The sequence below is a fragment of the Nicotiana tabacum genome, chromosome 2 (assembly GCF_000715075.1).
Source record: "Nicotiana tabacum cultivar K326 chromosome 2, ASM71507v2, whole genome shotgun sequence".
NCBI classification, from domain to species: Eukaryota; Viridiplantae; Streptophyta; class Magnoliopsida; order Solanales; family Solanaceae; genus Nicotiana; species Nicotiana tabacum.
Genome location: NC_134081.1, coordinates 126501898 through 126523599, shown reverse-complemented (window position 1 = coordinate 126523599; position 21702 = coordinate 126501898). Strand labels below are relative to the sequence as shown.

At 36.3% G+C, this 21702-nt stretch overlaps 1 protein-coding gene across 1 annotated transcript; it reads left to right on the top strand.

Moving 5' to 3' along the window:
• Positions 1-17744: 17744 nt before the first annotated feature.
• Positions 17745-20863, top strand: LOC107771470 (WD repeat-containing protein VIP3). Its single transcript, XM_016590833.2, has 2 exons — positions 17745-18193; positions 19929-20863. The coding sequence occupies exons 1-2, from the start codon at positions 17855-17857 to the stop codon at positions 20559-20561; spliced, it is 972 nt and encodes a 323-aa protein (XP_016446319.1). The 5' UTR covers positions 17745-17854; the 3' UTR covers positions 20562-20863.
• The last annotated feature ends 839 nt before the right edge of the window (positions 20864-21702 follow it).

Below are 21702 nucleotides of genomic sequence, written 5' to 3'. Positions count from 1 at the left end.
AGTGGTCAGGTTGAAGTTTCCAACATGGAGATTAAAAACATCCTAGTAAAAACTGTCAATGCAAACAGGACCGACTGGTCAAGGAAGCTAGATGATGCGTTGTGGGCATATCGCACAACATTTAAGACCCCCCATAGGAACTTCACCGTACAAGTTGGTTTTTAGCATAGCACTTCTGCGATGGAAAATGTGGTCGCATAACTGATATGCAGACCGCATAATGGAAATGCGGTGGAAATCTGTGCTTAAATATCTGAAATTTTGCGATGTAATTGTCAACTATGCGGACCGCATACATGGTCTGCGACCATTATGCGGTCGCAGAAGGCTCTGTGAGGGCATTTTTATCAAATCTTAACCCCGACTTTTAGTCTACTATAAATAGATTTACTAGGGTTTTTGTGGGGGTATTGAGTCAGAAAAAGAGGCTACTTTTAGATCATTGAATGCACAATTGTTTTGGAGACTTTTGAAGAAAGAATCTTTTATCTTTGTAAGCTTTATGACTTTATTTATCACTTTGTTCTTAGATTCTACTAGTTTTAACTACTAAGGTTGTGGACCCTAGATGGGTGTAATATTAATGGATGTTTACCATTGAATATATATATATATATATATATATATATATATATATATATATATATATATATATATATATATATATATAATGGTTGGTTGATATGTATTAAGTTCTTATGCTTCATGTGTTGTTAGTGGTTGCAAACATTAACTAATTCTATTTCACTCTATCTTTACTTGAAAAAGTGGGTTAGGGTTTGGTAGAATTGGGTTAGGCTATGGCAGCACTTCACTGCCAGCCTCTCTTTCGGACGCGGCCTCGGATGCTTCGCATCCGTAGGCTCCTCCACCAGCCTTTGGTAATTTGTTCATAACTTCTTGTAGGAATGTCCAAATGACAAACGGTTTGAAGCGTTAGAAACTAGACTCGAAGATCTTTCATTTTATAGGTTGTCCATCATATAAATCCTTATATAAATATAAATATGCTCATCCAAAATTTGGTCTTATGCGTACTCATTTAGAACTTTGGTCCATAATGTAATTTCTAACTTGACGTAGACTTAGGGCTCTCCTTATACCCCACATCACTTATAATATGTCTCGTACACTTATTATGACCTCCAATTGATATTCATCATATTAATAGTCCTCGTTTGCACACAAAATAATATAATTAGCGCACATCAACTTTCTTAATAGCTTTTAAGTACTTCAAATATTTTTCGGGGTGCTACAACTGCCTTGGTGCCTGCTTCAACCCATAAAGACTCTTATTCAGTTTGCACACCATGTGTTTCCTTTAAACTACTTCAAATCCTTCTAGCTGCTCCATATAGATCTCCTCTTCCAAATCTCCGTGAAGAAATGGAGTTTTCATGTCCAACTGCTCCACTTCAAGATCTAGGCCAGCTGCTAAGCTCAAGATTGTTCGAATAGAAATCATTTTGACAATAGGTGAGAAAATTTCGTCAAAATCAATACCTTTCTTCTACTCGAAGCCTTTTACCACCAATCGAGTTTTGTATCTGACAAGCTTGCCATTTCCATTTTTCTTGAGTTTAAAGACCCATTTGCATTTGAGTGGTTTTTTTCCCTTTGGAAGTTCAACCAGCTTATACATGCCATTTTTCTGTAGAGATTCCATCTCCTCTAGCATGGCTTTCATCCACTGGTTCTTTTCTGGATGGGACAACACCTTCTTAAGACTTTCTGGCTCCCCTTCATCACTGATGAGGACATACTCTGTGGAAGGGTACCTACATGACTCTACCCTTGGCCTCTCTAATCTCCTAAGAGTTTGAGGTTGTTCTTCTTCCTGAGTGGGGTACTCCACTTGCTCGACACCATCATTAAGTTGCTCCTTCTACTCAATAACCTTATCAGGTTGCTCCCCCTGCTCAGCAAGCTCGTCGGTCCTACTTTCTGCACTTGTGGGATTGTTAGAAGTAGAAGGAATAGTAACAAGGTTAGGAATTATACCATTTTTGGCCTGCACTGGCATATCATCGGCAATTCCAACTTCACTTTCTCAGAAGACTACATCTTTGCTTCTGATGACCTTCTTCTTTACAGGATCCCACAATCTGTATCCGAATTCTTCATCTCCATATCCGCTGAATATGCAAGGAACATATTTATCATCCAACTTTGTTCTCTGCTCCTTTGGTACATGTGCAAAAGCTCTACAATCGAACACCTTCACATGCAAGTAGGACACCTCCTTATTGGTCCAAACTCTCTCTGGGATGTCAAACGCCAACAGAACTAATGGACTCCTATTGATCAGGTAACATGTTGTCTGAACTGATTCACCCCAGAATGACTTAGGCAGTTTAGCCATTCTGAGCATGCTTCTCACCTTCTCCATATTGGTGCGGTTCATCCTTTCGGCTACGCCATTGTGTTGTGGGGTTTCAAGAACTATATTTTCATGTCTAATACCATGGCTCGAACAGTACTCTTCAAATTCCCTTGAAGTGTACTCACCTCCATTGTCACTTCGGAGACGCTTTAGCTTTTGGCCTGTCTCCATTTCCACCATAGCATGAAACTTCTGGAAAACTTGAAACACCTGATCTTTGGTTTTCAAAATATAAACCCATAATTTTTGTGAAGCATCATCAATAAAAGTAACAAAATATTTGTTACCGCCCATCGATTCAATTTCCATTGGATCACAAATATCAGAATATACCAAATCAAGTATATTCAATTTTCTTTTAGACGATGTCTGAAATGAGACTCTATGTTGCTTAACAAATAAACAGTAGTCACAGGGTTTTACCGTTGTACCTTTGGCTTAAGAAGTGGGTGATTTCTTGGCAAGAATCTGCAATCCCTTCTCGCTCATATAGCCCATTCTTTTGTGCCACAAATCTGCAGAAATCTCATCTTGTGCCGTGTTCAATTCACCTTGGCATATTTCTGCATTTGTCCTGTACAACGTGCAATGAGCAACTCCCTTTGCAATCACCAATGATCCCTTGGCGAGTCTCCACTTTTGATTTGCAAAATAGTTCTCGTATCCATCTCGGTCTAAAGCAATTTCCGAGTTCAAGTTCATCCGCAAATCAGGTACATGTCGCACGTCCTTCAGAACTAATGTGCATCCGACATTTGTCTTGATACAAATGTCACCATTCCCCACAATCTTTGAGTAACTTGTGTTACCCATTCTCACAAGGCCGAAATCACCTGCTACATATCTGTAAAAAAGATCTCTTACTGGTGTGGCATGGTAAGATGCTGCTATATCAACCACCCATTCTGACTTTGGACCTGATAAGTGCATGCATTCATCTTCTTCATTTATACAGAGGACAACATTGTCATTGTTTTGCACCATGGCGACTGTGTTGTCGTCATTCTTCTGGCCACTGCTTTCACATTTGCCCTTCCTTAGATTTGGGCAATCTCTTTTGAAGTGACCTAGTTGATCACAATTGTAGCAATTTCTGGCTCTTGATTTGGATCGGTTCTTAGACTTTCCACGAGCTCCGGATCTACCATAGTTGCTCGAACTCCTTTGATAACTTCTGCCTCTACCTTCTGTGATGAGAGCTTGTCCTTGATTTTCAGGCTTCTTTCTCATCTTCTCATTGAGTAGAAGAGCCGATGTGACATCTTTCAACTCAATGATAGTCTTACCGTGCATGATGGTTGTTGCCAAATTATCGTATGAAATATGGCAATGAGTTCAACAGCAAGATGGCTTTATCTTCTTCCTCGATTTTTACTCCGAGATTGGCGAGCTGTGTGATTAGTCCGTTAAACATATTTATATGTGACAAAAAATTTGTACCTTCACCCATGTATAGGGCGTATAGCTACTTCTTCAGGTACAATTTATTTGTCAGTGTTTTGGACATGTATAAGCTTTCCAACTTTGTCCAAATGTCACATGCTGTGTCTTCATCAATCATGTTATTTACCATATCATCTGATAAGTGCAGCTTGATTGCACTAGCAATCCTTTCATCTAAGTCAGCTCAATCCTCAACTTTCATGGTATCAATCTTTTTGGCATCACCATCTAGTACCTTGTGTAATCATTGTTGGATGAGCATATCCTTCATCCTTTTTTGCCATGTTGAGAAACCGCTATCTCCGTTATATTTTTCTACCTTGTACTTTACTCCGGACATTTTTATTTTTCACCGAGTATAGTACTACCGATAGTGAATAGTATTTATGTGAACGAGTAGAACCTGGGCCCAGCACAACATAGAATTTGTTGTGCTGGGCCCAAGTCCTTCAGATTATTTGTGCTTTGGAGGATCTCATCCAATCTTGAAGGGCTATACAGATGTTGATATGGTAGGTGACATTGATAACAGAAAATCCACTACTGGATATTTGTTTATATTTTCAGGGGGAGCTATATCATGGCAGTCTGAATTGCAGAAGTGTGTTGCATTTTAAACAACTGAAGCAGAGTACATTGCCGCTACAGAAGCTGGCAAGGAGATGGTATGGCTCAAGCAGTTTCTTCAAGAGCTGGAATTGCATCAAAAGGAGTATGTCGTCTATTGTGACAGTCAAAGTACAATAGACTTGAGAAAGAACTTCATGTACCATGCAAGAACAAATCATATAGATGTAAAATATCATTGGATTCGTGAGCAGGTGGAGAATGAATCTTTACAGGTCAAAAAATTCACACGAGTGAAAATCCTGCTGATATTTTGACCAAGGTGGTACCAAGAGACAAGTTCGAGCTATGCAAAGAACTTGTCGGCATGCACTCAGCCTAGAAGACAGTGCTACCTCCTCTAGATGAATGAGACTGGAGGGGGAGATTGATGGGGTCCATCTTATTCAATAGCCAAAGTAATAGGCATGTGCCTAAGGAAAATTACTTTGGGTTGGTAGCCAACTTTATTAAATTTCTTTGGTTTGATGACAAGAAAAACTCAAATCCAAGTCCAATCTACCCAAATCTGGTTGTATTTAGAAAAGGTATATTTCTTTATATATATTAATATTAAACTCAAAGGAAAAGTTTGCATGCTTCATTATCTATTATTTCGGATTAATTCTCTTCCTTTTATACACACACACACACACACACACACACACACACACACACACACACACACATATATATATATATATATATATATATATATATATATATATATATTAACATATTAATAAGCAAAGGTTCCTTGGACGACCAAGGGTGTTTTAGTTATTTCATACATGGATATTTTTAGAATCTGGACTCATTATTATATTACTACAAGACCCATTGAAAGTGGACCACATGGGTCCTTTCGTTCTCCACGTGCTCCACTTCTTACTTCACCATTTATTGCCTTTCTTTTAGTATATTTTTTCATTGTCTAATGTCCAGCTACTTCATCTTCTTCACTGGAAAAATGTGCACTCTCACAATTTTCTTCAAACCTTCTTATGTCTTCTTATAATTTTATTGCCTTTGCATCTCATATGGAATTCAAATTGTTCCAAATGGATGTCAAAAGTGCTTTTCTGAATGGCTTTCTAAAGAAGAAGTCTTCGTCAAGCAACCTCCTGGTTTCGAGTGCCATGAGCATTCCGAGCACGTGTTTAAACTTAACAAGGTATTATATGAATTGAAGCAGGCTCCTCGTGCATGGTATGAAAAGGTTTTCCAAGTTTCTTCTAGAAAATGGCTTTAAAAGAGGGAAAATTGACAACACTCTATTTCTAAAGAAACGCCGGAGGAACTTGCTCATTGTGCAAGTTTATGTTGACTACATCAGCTTTGGTGCAATAAATGATTCTCTGTGTGAAGAGTTTGCAATGCTCATGGGAAGCGAATTTGAAATGAGCATGATGGGAGAATTGAATTTTTTCTTGGGTTTGCAAGTCAGGCAAACTTCTAAGGGCACAATGATAAGTCAGCAGAAGTACATCAAAGAGCTTCTGAAGAGATTTGAGATGGAGAGTTCAAAGATCATTGATACACCTATTGTCACTACCACTTGCCTGGATATGGATGGACCTGGTTCTCCTGTAAATGAGACTATGTATAGAGGCATTATTGGGTCACTTCTGTATCTCACAGCAAGTAGACCAGACATTATTTTCTGTGTGGGACTCTGTGCCATGTTTCAATCCAATCCAAAGGAGTCTCATCTGAAGGCTGCAAAGAGAATTCTGAGGTATCTCAAAGGAACACAGGACTTGGTTCTCTACTACTCCTCAGGAGATAACTTTGACTTAATAGGGTATGTTGATGCTGACTGTGCTGGTTATCTGGTGGATAGGAAAAGCACTTCTGGTATGGCACATTTTCTGGGTTCGTGTCTAATCTCATGGGGCACAAGAAAACAAAACTCAGTAGCCCTTTCAGATGTTGAAGCTGAGTATGTGGCAGCTGCCTCTTGTTGTGCTCAACTGCTGTGGATCAAGCAACAACTAGAAAATTTCGAGATAATGTTGAGAAAGGGCTCATCTGCATGAAGTTTTGCAGCACAGAAGATCAAATTACAGATATCTTCACCAAAGCATGGAGGAGAGAGCACTTTGAAAAGAATCGCTTGGCACTAGGGTTGATGAAGTCTAGCTAGGGACCTGGTCCCTCAATGATTGGCTATGAAAGAAATGTATATGCAAAATAGCTAAAAAGTATTTTCTCGCAAAGTCTAACTCACCTCTATGTCGTTACAGGTAGACACGCATGACGACTACAGAACAAACAAGTAGCTAATGCATTGCACGTTGGTCAAAGGATGAGGCTTACATTTTCAAACTCTGTCAGGGAACCTGGTTCCTTTGACACAGGTTAGTAGCTCCTCTGTACTCTTATGCATAGTTTTTTAAACGGTTGAAACGGTGCCACGTCATTATATTGTCAGTTTCTTTTTGCTTCTTGAATCAAAGCATCTCACCCTTTATGAAGTGACCCGAATACCCAAAATTGATACCCAATCGGTCTCTAACTCCTCTCAAATAAATCCATTCACAGTCACTTTCAGAACTGTTCATATCACGAATCGAAAATTCCCATTTTCCCTTCTTCAAACTCTCTTCTTTAACTAACTACACTCCACTATGTCTGACAATCAGGAAACACAAAATGTTCCAAGTATCGTCTCCATTGTGTCCTCATCCATTGAAACACCAGTGATAGAGCCCACACTCTCTGTTCTGACTAGTCCAAACCCTAAGCTAGAGTCACAACCACCCTCTACTTCCTCTCCAACCCATTCTAGTTCTGGTTCTCATCGGATTCGCAAAATATCGACTCCCAGGAAATTTGTGGTTGTGACCTCTACTTCTACCTCATCGAAAAAGATGGTTGACGAAGACACGGTGGATGGAGAAGAAAATCAAGAAATTTCTAGTCTACCAATGGAAGAAATTTCTGCTAAAGAACAAGATGTGGGTCATAAAAGTGATGAATCGATAATGGCAGCCCCGGGCTTGGATCCTAAAGGTAATGATCCTCTTATTCCTTCTGAAGTTACTTTGGAGTTATAAGAACAGGAAGCTATAGAAAATATGCTTTCAATCACTGCTGAGGGAAGTCTGATTGGAGGTTATGAGGGTGTGTCTGAGTTTCAGGGGGAAGATAATGGTACAGAGGTCGAAGGAAGGGAACCGGTACCTGTCAAAAATTTGGCACCAGACAGTACTATTGGGGAACTTCCTGAGGGACCTGATTCCTCCGCACAAAAGGAGCGCTATGCTCCTATTTGGGATGAAACTCACTGTTCTTCAAAAGAACCCAGGTTAGTACTGATCCCGCTCCCTCACCTCATTTCGATGCTGAGCCTTTGTCTGTGGTCATGCCTGAGATGAGATCTGATTCTGAAGAAGTAGTTAGGGAAAGTGAAGAGGATTATGATGATATGCCAATTGCTAGCTTGACTAGGCGTAGACCAATGGTTTCTCAAGAGTCTACTCCTAAGCGACCTACTACAAGGTTGCAAAGGAAGGAGGCTCTTGAGTCTGCGCTTAAGAACAGCCAAGCTAAGTCAAGGAGAAGGAAATTAGTGAAAGATGGGAAAGTTGTGAACGAAAAGACAGTGCTAGTTGTAAATATGGATGATGAAGTAGAAGAGGAACCTTGTTCCTTGACTAGAAAGCGCTCACAGAAGCATGGTCTCCCCAAGCCTAAAAGGGGATCTTCTGTGTCTGCTGAAAGTCTGAACAAGTCTGATGATGTTGTCGCTAGTGAAAATGTGGTGAAAGAATCTGGTGATAAGTTGGTAGAAGAGTCTGCTGCCAGGGTGATGGAAGAATTGGGTGAAAAGTCTGTGAAGTCTGATGAAAAAGGAAAGAATATTCGCAAGTCTGCTAAGAGAAAAGCTGATATTGGTGAGGAACCTGGTTCCTCAAAGAAGGCCAAAGTTGGTGATCCAAGGAGTGCTGGGAAAGAGAAGTTGAGGAATTAAAAGGTGCTATGGGGCCGCACATTTGCCCCTGACATTTTGGAGGAGGCTGGTATGAGACAGCTGGTTGAAATTTGTGAGTTTTAACAGTGGACACATTTGATCACCAGTGATTCTCCAAAGGTGTATAAGAAGGAAGTTCAAAGTTTCTATGCCGACCTCTTCAAATGGTTCCCGCAGCTCTCACAGCACAGAGGTTGCCCGTTTGACCAAAGAAAATGCCGACCTCAGGAAACAGGTTAAGGACCCGAAGGAGAAACTGCTCAATGAGCAGATGTCAGCTAATGCTCGAATGGACATCCTTCTTAAAAACCTTACCTCTTCATCTAAGCCTTCCCCTTCCAGTGCTCCCTAGAACGTGTTCCCTTTCCAGAATCAAATTCTAGTGTTTGTCCTTTGTTTTAGTTCTGATGATATTTATGACTGGTACTTATGTTTTTGCTGTTTTTATTTTGTGGATGTGTTGGTAACAATAGAACTGCTCCCTGCTTAATTTCCAAAAATTAATAGAAGTTTCATCCGTCTGTTGTGTATGTCTTGCTTTTTATGCTATGTTTTTAGTCATGTTGTGTGCACACAAGTGGCATGAGTTAACTCAAGCTAGACTTCTTTTTGCTATAAGTCTCTTACTAATCTTTTTATGATGCCAAAATGGGGAAAAATAATTCAGGGGGAACAGGTTGGGTAACAGATTCAAGGGGAATTCAGGAAATACTGGTTCTTAAGGGGGGACTTGAATTATAAGTTTGTCATCATCAAAAAGGGGGAAATTGATAGGCTATATGTATATCCATATTATATTTTGATGATCTAACAAACTTACTGTCAAGAACCAGATAAGGAACCTATTACACATTCTCAAGACCTTAAGATCAAAAGGTTCCAGCTTGGGATATGGTTCAACTCTTTAGAGTCAAAGGAACAATAGAGGGAACATATAGCTACCGTTTCCCGAGGATACTGCACAAGTCAACTACCCCAGCTGTAAAGTTGTTGCCTGCACACGTTACAGTGCAGAAATAGTGCAACAGACAACTTTATGGGAAGTGACTTTTACCTACCTTGCTTACATCATCGTAGTGATGTCACAAATGCATTATTAACATCAAGGAAGGTAAAACAAATCACTTGACCATTCAAGAATTGATCAAGCATTTTCTCTCAAGTCTGTGCCAATCTTGGAAGTGATTCTCAAGGGCATCAAGAACAAAGAATAACATAACGAAGGACCAGTTTCATGTATTGAGTCATTACATGTCCTTAGTTGTGTTGCACCTTTGTTAAAGTTCTTTACTTGTAATTCCTACTTAGATTGTTTAGAAGTATTCTGTAGGAAACCCTTTGTAAACCTTAAAACTTTGTATTTGAATCTTGGCTAGAGTTAGTCGAGTTGTAAAGTCTTTGTAATAGAGTTATTACAAAGTGGCTTGTAATAGAGTATTACAAGTTAGTGAGGGATTAAGAGGTTAATTCCTAGGTTGCATAGGTTGTAATTTAAAAGTTTCTCAGTAGTGAAGTTGAAATCCTACAAGGGTAGGTCGTGGTTTTTAATCCCGTTAAGTTGGGAATTTTCCACGTAAAAATTCTCTTGTCATTTACTTACTGCAGTGTGCGTGTGTTTTAGTGGAACTGATAGAGAACTTGGTTCTCTATATAGTTTGGTGACCCTTATATTCTATGAGAACTACTTTCTATTATTTTTTCATAGTCTAACTAAATAATAAAGCTATCTTGCGCACAACAATTTCCCACAAATGCCCTAGTATATATATAAGAAAAGGAGTAGTCTGTTATAAAATAAAAGCAACTTAGTAAAATATGAACAAGACATGTTGTTATGAAATAAAAGTAATTTAGTAAAACATGAACAAGAAATGGAGATAGAGAGAAGGAAGAGATTTTCTTCTTCAATTGTGTGTATTTTCCTATCTATTACAAGACTTTTATATAGGCATGAAAAGTGAAGAAAAATATGTCATTGAATATGTCATTAAGCATAGAAATATTTCATTGAATATGTCATTAAGCATTTGAAAAGATCATGGAGGAAGAGTAGACATCCACCATAATTTGATTTTTCTTATAATACTCCCCTTTGGATGTCCATAGATAACGTGCCTCGTTAAAACCTTATTAGGAAAAAACCATGTGGGAAAAAAATTCTAGTAAAGGAAAAAGAGTACACATGTTTAGAAATACGTCTTTTGGTTGCCTCGTTAAAAACCTTGCAAGGAAAACCCAGTGGGACAAAACCTTGTAAGGAAAAAAGAGTACAACGCGTACTAACTCCCCCTGATGAGAGCATCAATTCATATCCTTGAGCCTTCGTATCCCAATCTTGTACACTAGTTTCTTGAAGGTTGACGTCGGTAGAGATTTGATGAACAAATCAACCATATTATCACTTGAATGGATCTGTTGCACATTGATATCATCATTCTTTTGAATATCATGTGTGAAAAATAACTTTGGTAAAATGTGTTTTGTCCTATCCCCTTTTATGAATCCTCCCTTCAACTGGGTTATGCATGCTGCATTGTCTTCATACAAAATTATGGGTAGTTTGTTACACTTCAAACCATATTTGTCTCGAATAAGGTGTATTATAGACCTCAACCATACACATTCTCGACTTGCTTCATGAATAGCAATTATCTCAGCATGATTAGATGAAGTAGCCACGATTGATTGCTTAGTCGATCGCCAAGATATGGCAGTGCCTCCATATGTAAATACATAGCCTGTTTGAGATCGAATATTTTGTGGGTCATATAAATACCCAGCATCGGCATAACCAACAAGATCGGGACTGCAATCATTGTCATAAAATAATCCCATATCGGTAGTCCCTTTTAGATACCGCAATATGTGTTTGATTCCATTCCAATGTCTCCTTGTAGGAGCAGAGCTATATCTTATTAAGACATTAACTGAAAAAGTTATGTCAGACCTTGTAATATTAGAAAGATAGTGCACCGATTGCACTAAGATATAGTACGTTAGGACCAAGAAGCTCTTCATTATTTTTATGAGGTCGGAATGGATGTGCTTTATCCATATAAAATCGCTTTAAAATCATTTTAGTGTATGTTGATTGATGGACAAAAATTCCATCTTTCATATACTCAATTTGTAGACCAAGACAAAATTTTGTCTTTCCAAGATCTTTCATTTCAAATTCTTTCTTTAAATAGTCTACTACTTTAGGAAGCTCTACTGCTTTAGGAAGCTCCCCAGGAGTTCCAATGATATTTAAATCATCAACATACACGGTGATTATAACAAATTTAGATCCAGATCTTTTTATAAAGACACAAGGACAAATTGAATCATTCTTGTACCCTTCTTTCAACAGGTACTCACTCAGGCGACTATATCACATGCGCCCTGATTGTTTCAATCCGTATAAGAATTTTTGAAGCTTTATTTAATAAATTTCTTGGAAACCTTAATATGCTTCAGAACAATTTAAATCCTTCAATGATTTCCATTATACGCATATCACGTTTTTCTTGTATTGCTAGATTAAAACCTGAAATGGCGACATCCACCACAGGAGAACATGTCTCTATATAATCAATGCCAGGATATATACAAATCTTCTTGTGACACAAGTCGTCGTTATGTCTATCGAATTGACCCTTTTTTTCCACATAAGAACACATTTATACCTCCACTGGCTTTATACTTTCAAGTGTTGGGACTATCCGTCCAACTTCATATTTTCATGTGAAAGCAATTTTTATTGCGTAATTTTTATTTGGCCAATTATTTATCTGTCCAAATTTCATGACAGATTTGAGCTCAAGCTCCTCGTCAATATAAATAATATTGAGCGTTACATTAAATTAACAATATCGCCGACGATTATTTTATATCGGTTCTACTATTACCCAATAAAGATATAACTTATTGAGATCTCTTTATCTTATTATTTTTAGGTACCTGAGCCTCTCCCATGAGGTCTTATGAAGTGTTATGTGGTGGTGCTCTTCTAGAGCACTTGCCTCCTTATTATGACCATCTTGAACATTTGCTCCTCTCCTACTTCAAGAAGTTTTATCTTTGGAACCGATTAGTCTATTATGCTTTATGCATGCCATGGACTCTATTCATTATGAACTTTATTTTATTTGGAGCATTAGCAGCTGAATATGACATTTAGCTTTGGGTCAGCAAATACGCCTGGCAATATTTTGCAAATGAATTATCACTTGAGCTTCAAGTTCACATTTTCTCGTACGAGGATCTCGATGTACTCATAATAATTCATTACATCCATTATTTTTTCAGCTGCCCATTTTTTCCCCCTATTATTGGGATCACCAACACATATCCCTAGCCTTATTTGGGGATCCATCTTTGTGTATTGTGGTGGAACAATTAAATCATATAGCACATTCATATTTCTAGATAAAAATTATTTGGTTCCTGACCCTAAACTGATTGTGATAGGGAGAACTTATCATAACTTGGCTAGATACGTACAAGTGCTGTTGTATATTAAATAATACATCACATGCCAAATTTTATTTTGGCAATTTTATTCTCATAACCAATGGTTTAGATCTAATTGGAGCCATACAATTTCTGCTAAACGAACTTGGATTTAAACCAGTATTATCAAGATAAATCATCATAATTTATATTCTGGAACGGTGTTCTAATAATTTGAGCAATGAATCTTGCAAAAGCCAAACTACAAGTTGATAACAAATGCACATGTGATCATATAATAGATGCATCTATTAAAATCATATAATAGTAAACGGTCCACGTGGAAGGTGATTGAGCCCATATATTTATCACCTTTTATTCGTTCCAGAAATCAAGGGATTCAATCACAACCTTAACTGGTATATCATGAAAATAAGCAGCACTAGAGAATTCTTGAAGAATCTTATATTTCTTCAATATATGCCAATGTAATTCTCAATTAATTTTTTTTCGCATCATAATTGAACCGAGATGGTCAACCGGTCATGCCAACTAATATTTATTTCAGTAAACCTCTAGTTTACTTGTGGCTTGTGAATGCATCATCATGCTTATACTTGTGTAGTACAAATAGAAGAAAAGTCAAGTAACCTTTCATATTTACCCGGTATGATTATAGTAATATAAAGATATTCAATCTTCTTTTCATTTATAGTCTCAATATGCCAACCACTTTGGCTAATATATTTGTAAATTAAAATATTTTTTTTGAGATTTACTACAATATTAATGTCATGAACAATTTCATTCATCCGGGTAGTAACAAATTAGTTCTTTCAGAGCTCTTAACTACTTTTGTACTACAAGATCTTTTGTTACACCATCCATATAATGAATCTCTCCTTCACAAAGAGAATCATATCATAATAATTATCATGTTCAAAATCATCACAAGCAAAATAATTTCTTGCTTTAATTTTGCTTTTAATAACTTTCATAAGGCATGACAAAATATTTTTGGCGCATCACATGCATGCGACCAATGATATATTCATGTAACTACACAATAATATTCATTATCTTTCTTTGTCTCAAACCTCCCTTAGAGGTGAGTTGTAGTATTTATCCAACTATGCACAAATACATTATTATACATAATATTTATCATATATAATCTTTATCATATATATATTTTCACATTCACTTTCAGGAATGAGTATGCAATCTCAATGTTTATCACAAGTCATATTCTCTTCAAAGAATTTCTCCCTTTTTATAATTACCATAGTGATAACTATTATTATTTTGGCCTTTCGCACGCCCACATTCATTGGTCAACCACTTGTCTTTATTTAGACTTATCATGCACTGCTATCACATTCACTTCAAAAATGGAGCAAATCAAGTGGGACAAGCTTCATGCTTTTTCATGAAAATTATATTATTTTTTATTTAGTTATTATTATTATCAATATAGTGCATTAGGACTCAAACCCAATGTCTTACCCATATAAAGGCATGCTAGGCCATAATGCGTTGGAACTTGAATCTAACGTCTTTTCATCAACATAGTGCGTTGGGACTTGAACCCATCGTCTTACCCTCAATCTTTGGCATAATAGGCCAAAATTTACTAGGACTCGCACTCGAACCTTTAAAATATTATTACTTCATAATTATAGGCATAAGTAAATTAACTTTCAAGAAGACATATATAACTATTTCAATCTTGAAACAGTTCCTCTGCAACAAAAATGCTAGTTAGGATATATGCCAATTTTGCTTTCAATGAAATACATCATGTTATGGTAAAAATATTATTATTAAATTACCTTAATAGTTATCTATCATAGTATTAAAAGGTCAGAACATATATATACGTTGGAATATTATCTTTGTCATATAAGAGATGTAGCAAATAAAGACATGCCTTTCCAGTTCTTTATTTCACTAGATACAATTGAAAAAAATATTTTTACTAAACACTGCACATAAATTTAACGCAAAGATATGAAAGTATGAATGGGTTGCGTACATGTGATATGCTCAAATATTTCACATACTAAAAGAAACCTATAAAATTAGTTGGTAAAAGAATAAATACAACCTCATATTACAAGTGTGAAGCACATGTATTTAATTATCATATGAACAATTCCGCGAGATGACATTAGCTCAAATAGAAACCAAATTACATGTGTTGCATTTTGATCGCTGTGTTTAATAAGTTTGGTGAAATAAAGTAATCCAATACTTTCCGCAGAGAAACCACCCAAACAATGAAAGCTATAGTTTTTATGTTAAATAGGTGCCTAACTTAACAAAACCTTTTAGAGAGGATCAATTTATCTAAACTATATAAAATTATAGAAAATACATTTAGAGGATATCATCATGTAAGCAACAACCTAACACACTTTCATGAATTAGTTTTAAAACACAAGCATGATTTTGTAGTAAATATAGCTAGTCAATCAACTGATATTGTCCAATTGAAAAGTATTAATTTTAAAAAAATTACTTGGTATGTTGATCTTTCCACCATCATGTATCACCAAGTAACTAAAACGGGAGTTAAAGGTGAGAACATGACAGAAGGAGTATACTAATTATAAACCATAATTATAATTTATACTAGGTGTACATACCTCATCTGACTTATTTATTAGAAATGTGCATACCTTGTTTGTACGCTTAGAATGATCGTAGAGGGCAATTCTTACTGTTTGATGGGCATATAAGTGTGGTATAAGAAAAGTCCCAAAACATGAAATCTATTAAAGGATGAATTCTATATAACACACTAACAAAAGTCAAGACCTCAACGAAGCTAAGTCTACAATTCTGTTATCTCTTGTAGGAAGTATAGATAAAATAGCAAATCGTGCTGATAACGTGTTATAAAATAAAAGCAACTTAGTAAAACATGAACAAGACATGTTGTTATGAAATAAAAACAATTTAGTAAAACATGAACAAGAAATGGAGATAGAGAGAAGGAAGAGATTTTGTTCTTCAATTGTGTGTATTTTTCTATCTATTACAAGACCTTTATATAGGCATGAAAAGTGAAGAAAAATATGTCATTGAATATGTCATTAAACATAGAAATATGTCATTGAATATGTCATTAAGCATTTGAAAAGATCATGGAGGAAGAGTAGACATCCACCATAATTTGATTTTTCTTATAACATAGTCCACTTTTTTAGTCCTATTTTAGTTGTCTCTCTTACTATATAAACTAATCAAAATTTTAAAGTGGAGTGGCAGACTAACACTAGGTCCTTGTATACTTAAATAACATATTGCTCTTGCACTTTTGGCCTTTTACAAACAAGTTCGTATTTTCTATATGTTCAATTTTCGTACTAATAAAGTAGGGTTTGAAACTTCGCATGTGTTTAAAATCAGAAATTCGGCTTTTAAATTTTAGCCAGTTTCTCTTTTGAACAAAGTGAAAATCTTAGGAGAAATGTTAGACTTGCGCCTAAAATTTTATAAGTTATTGCACCTTGAAAAGTATCTAATTTTGTGCTGAAGATAAAGAGTACTACAAAAATGGAATCTTTAACAGAGAGCCAGTGCAGTAATTTTCAGCCAATTGGGTTAATGAATTAGACATCGATTATTTTGATATTACATGGTTTGCTTCACCCATATTTTTTCTTATCTCTTTGAGTTTATTTTATCAACTTTAATTCTTACATGATTTTCTATTAATATTAGAATAGTTCAAAGGCCAAATGCATATACAACCCGCCCCTCTAACTTGACACGAAATTTCACCTTGGCACCTCATCTTAGCCAAGTTCCAATTGAACAGTTTATGTACACCTAAACTGTGTCATTAACAATAATCTAATATTTTATATGTAAGGTTGAGGAATATATGAGCAAATATTAGACTAGATAGCTTAGAAAAGAGATATTTGCATAAATCAACCAGAAGATTTATAACTTGTTTGGCTAAGCTTCTCCTAACACTTTTTTGTGTTTTTTTTCTTTCAAATTTGAAGTATTTGGCCAAGTTTTTAGGAGAAAAAAAGTATTTTTGAGGAAAGCAGAAGCAGTTTTGGAGAAGCAGAAAAAAAATAGCTTCTTTCTAGAAGCACTTTTTTGAGAAGCACTTTTAAGAAAAATATACTTAGAAGCACTTTTTAAAAACTTGGCCAAACACTAATTGCTGCTTAGAAGTACTTTTTAAATTAATTAATCAAACACAAATTGTTTCTCACCAAAAGTAGTTTTGAAAAAAATACTTTTGAAAAAAAAAATACTTCTCAAAATAAACTGATTTTTCCAGCTTGGCCAAACAAGCTATTAGACTATTATATTTTGAGTCGGGCCAGTACACTGAAGAAGTGGTGTTTGGGCTTTTGTATAATATTGGTCGAACCCAATGGACTGAAGCATATAGTGCCGCATATGACTGCCAATTGAGTCGTCACAATAGCATGGCATAGCCATTTTACGGGTGATTATTGCAAAATACCTTGTGTTTGCAATATTATTAAAAAGTAACCACTATTTAAGGCGGAGATAAAATCTGGACAAAAGTAGCCTAGCGAAAACACGAAATTTTTTAGCATAATTAAACTTCCAGCATATTGTGTTGTAACTCTATCACATGGATTTCAGCATATTATGCTGGAATCTCATATGTAAACAATTCGAAATTCAGCATATTATACTGGAATTTTTTTAGATTTTTAGAAGTAATTTTATTCAAATTTTATTTTACATAAAAAAAAAATAACTAAATTTCGATTACTTTTAAAATTATAACTAGTTTTCAACTAATAGTCGTAAATCAAGTTATTTCACCTTTTTTTTTTAATTCCCCCGAGAGAAGGAAGTAAAATAAGAGACTATACTGTAGTTATTGAAACATGAAGGACTTGCCTGCAAAACAGGAGAAAATCTCCCTTTTCACTCTCAGTAAGCGAAAGTGACAAACAGAGACATTCACTTCAATCTCCTAGGGTTTAACCATTACCAAAATCACCATGAAATTAGCTTCACTAGACAGTATCCAGAACGCGCACGATGACTCACTTTGGACGGCGGCGTGGGTCCGGTCGACTGGCGATAAACCGGCGTTACTTCTCACCGGAGGACTTGACGAAACAGTCAGGATATGGGACCCAACCAAATTCACTTGCCTTCAGACAAACACCGGTCATTGCCTCGGCGTTGTATCAGTCACTGCTCATCCGAATCGCAGGATCGCGGCGTCTGCTTCGATAGATAGTTTCATTAGAGTGTTTGAGGTTGATACTAATAACACCATCGCCACTCTCGAAGCTCCTCCTTCTGAAGTCTGGCAATTGCAATTTAGTCCCGATGTAAGCAAGCAATTTCCTTTTTTTCAAATAAATAAATAAATAAATCGAATGGCTGTGCTGTAATGCAATGTTGTTTTGCGTAGTAGATGATTTATAGAGATATACCAAATGAAAAAGATACAAGCTTTATCTAAAAAATGTGGGCAAATTGGGGAATTAACTAAACTTTTTATCCTTATACCTGTTTATGCTTAAATGCAAGCTCTTTATTTAGCATACTGATGCAGAATACTGGAAGCTTGTTTCTTGAATATGACTAATATGGAATCTCAATTATTATTTTCATTCTACATATTGATAAGAAAATGTACCTTGGGTCTAACTCTATCCCACTAGCTAGTTCATGATGCGAAGATTGCCGAAGACCATATACCAGAACCAAATAATCCATGCACAACCGATGCGGGATTTGACACATATTTGAACTGGTCTTCTTAGGAATTTTATATCTGCCTTTAATTCTTACTGGCAGCGGTGTAATGTCACTGCATTTTCCTTTCTTTTTTTTTTTGTTGAGAAAGTAGTATTTGCTTCTTTGGTAGTGAGTGAACTCTTTATCATTTTCGCAGGAGTTCGTATTTAGGTAAGAAATGAGCAGCGATGTTTGATACACTTATATTTTGGCACGGGGACAAGTTTGTAGTGTTCTGTATTTACTTAAGAGTTAAGACTCAGTTTTCTAGGGATAGGCTTCTTTAGGTCATGCGATTTATATACCTTAACAAATAAATAATAAAAAGAAGTTTGTAAAAGTACTAATATAAGATCACAAGAATCAGACTGTATTAAGTTGCTGAAATCAGAATTTTTTTATCTGATTTGTTAAATAAAGATGATAATAACTTGGTGTTAGGGACGACCAGATCCAATCGGTGATTTAGATGGGCATTAGTGGATTGAGTAGTTAACAGCTTTGCATGCATCCATGTTGCTTTTGCTATAGGAATCTTGTACTGAGCTAGATCAAAATATTTGAATTGGTAGTTGAATGTTTTGCTACCTTCCTTTTAGAACACCTGAAGTCAGCATGTCATTATGTTTTTTTCCTTTATTTTCATCGTTATGGAATGGAAATAAGTGCTTTTAAGATTTCAGTTAATGAAGCTGACAGATAGAAAATGCATCATAGCGGTAAATGCGATATTTTATGTGAACATGAATGGAACTAAAATAAATTATTTTTTTGATTCATTTATCGAATTAGATATGAGGCGCTTTTAGGTTTTGCTACGAGAAGAGGTAAGTTGGTTGGCGATGGAATTTTATTATTTCTTGATAATGAATTGTGGTGATCTTCGTAACTTATGTACTTGAAGTAAAATCCAGAATTATGTGGGATTATGTTTTAGTATGCTCGTACGATTGGGTTCTTTTCCTTTGACAATGGGAGGCCTACAATGTCTACCGTGATTGGGTTCTTTTCCTTGATTGACATGGGACTCGCAAAATATTTTTCTTTTATCCTATTTCCATATTTTCCCTCTCCTTTGTCTTTATTTCTTGTTCATCATACATCAGGATATTCTTTTTTCTCTGTGTTTGCTTTGCTGCTTGATTAATTGTCATGTGGTGCTCAAGGTTTATAAAGCAAACTTTTTTTTAATGTTTTTACTCTAATTGTCATGTGGTTCTCTAGGTTTATACAGCAAACATTTTTGTATATCTTTACTTTTTTCTACTCATGTTTTAATGATTGATTTTAGGCAGCCTCATTATGGTTCTCCACATTTTTCAGGGTGGCACTTTGGCAGCAGCCGGAGGTGGTAGTTCGTCAGTCAAGCTATGGGATACCACTCAGTGGCAACTCATTGCCACATTGTCAATTCCGCGGCAAGGAGGCGCGCAACCATCTGAGAAAAGTGGCAACAAGAAATTTGTCCTCTCAGTTGCATGGAATCCTGATGGTAGACTTCTTGCCTGTGGTTCAGTTGATGGAACTATCTCTGTTTTCGATGTAGCACGTGCGAAGTTCCTCCACTTCTTGGACGGCCATTCCATGCCTGTGCGCTCTCTTGTGTTTTCGCCTTCACACCATGATTCAAGGATACTTTTCTCAGCATCAGATGATGGTCATGTGCATGTGTATGATGCTGAGGGTAAAACCTTGCTCACATCTTTGTCAGGTCATGCGAGTTGGGTTTTGAGTGTGGATGTCTCCCCAGATGGGGCAGCCATTGCAACAGGTTCAAGTGACAAGACCGTTAGGCTGTGGGATCTTAAAATGAGAGCAGCTACACAGACATTAACCAACCACACGGACCAGGTATGGTCTGTCGCGTTTGGACCACCATCAAAGACTGATGTTAGGTCTTGTATGCTTGCCAGTGTATCTGACGATAAGAGCATATCATTCTACCAGTACTCCTGATTGTTGTGAACTGGTAACCCCAAACCTGTGATTGCCATCTCTTTTTGCATGGTTTGTATGTGAACCAAGAATGTACAAGAAAATCATCGGCTTTTTATTCTTGGATCTGCGAATAGTTTTTAGATTCTATTTGAATTTCATACACAGCAGCCGGTGCTATTTCGTACATTGTCCATGAATCACCTTAGTTGGTTTGTAGTTGGACGGCTTCTTGTGAAGCGGATATTGCTAACATGTCAAGGTTCATTATTATTGTAAACCTAGCATTTATGCATTTGCTATTGTGATTTCATTGGGTTCTATGCCTAGCCATCTTGTTACTGTTTGTTCCCAGAGGTTTGGAACAAAAGAAACTAAATTAGCTTAGATGGCATATAGTAGGTATGTTGAATATCCTTATCAAAAAAATAATCCAAATATATAAATGTCAAAGGTTGCATTCATGTGGAAATGAAAGAGCCGTGTTCTTATGCTCATTCATGTGGATATGGAGATGCTCTGGTATAATTCTTGGAAATATAGAATTGTACGAAAATCTCCTGTCCCAATATTTTGTACTATTTGTTCTTTTAATTTTGTACAAATGATTATCCTAATCCCAAGATTTTGGTTTTGCATATGAATACCCCCAATGAATGTGTGCAGGGATTAGAAGTGAAAATTTGAGATTAGAGAACTAGTTGAGTTGTAAAGCTCTATCCAACCAAAAGCTCTTCCTCTGCTATCTCTCTCTCACTCATTATTCTAAGGCTAAATTAAAATAAGAAGTTCTGGCAAAGAAAGTGGCTGAGAATTTCTTATTCCAATTACATCATGTATATTGTATGGTAGTCGAATTAGTTGGACCAGATGTGGAAGACCACTAACTTTATGACACGTAGAGAAAAGCGTTATGGGCACTGCTAAATGAAGGAATTTATCCGCATCCGATTATACAGCAATTAATAATAGCATAACATATTCTTTTGCATACTCTTTTATCATCTAAACATGATTAAATAATCGGAGAAGGGTCGAAAATTCTCCTGAATTATTGAAAGAGGTCTAAAAATACCCTATAGCCACTTATTGGGCTAAAAACACCCCTTCATTCACCTTTTTGGTTCACTTATGCTCTTTGACGGTCAATGCTGAATTTAAA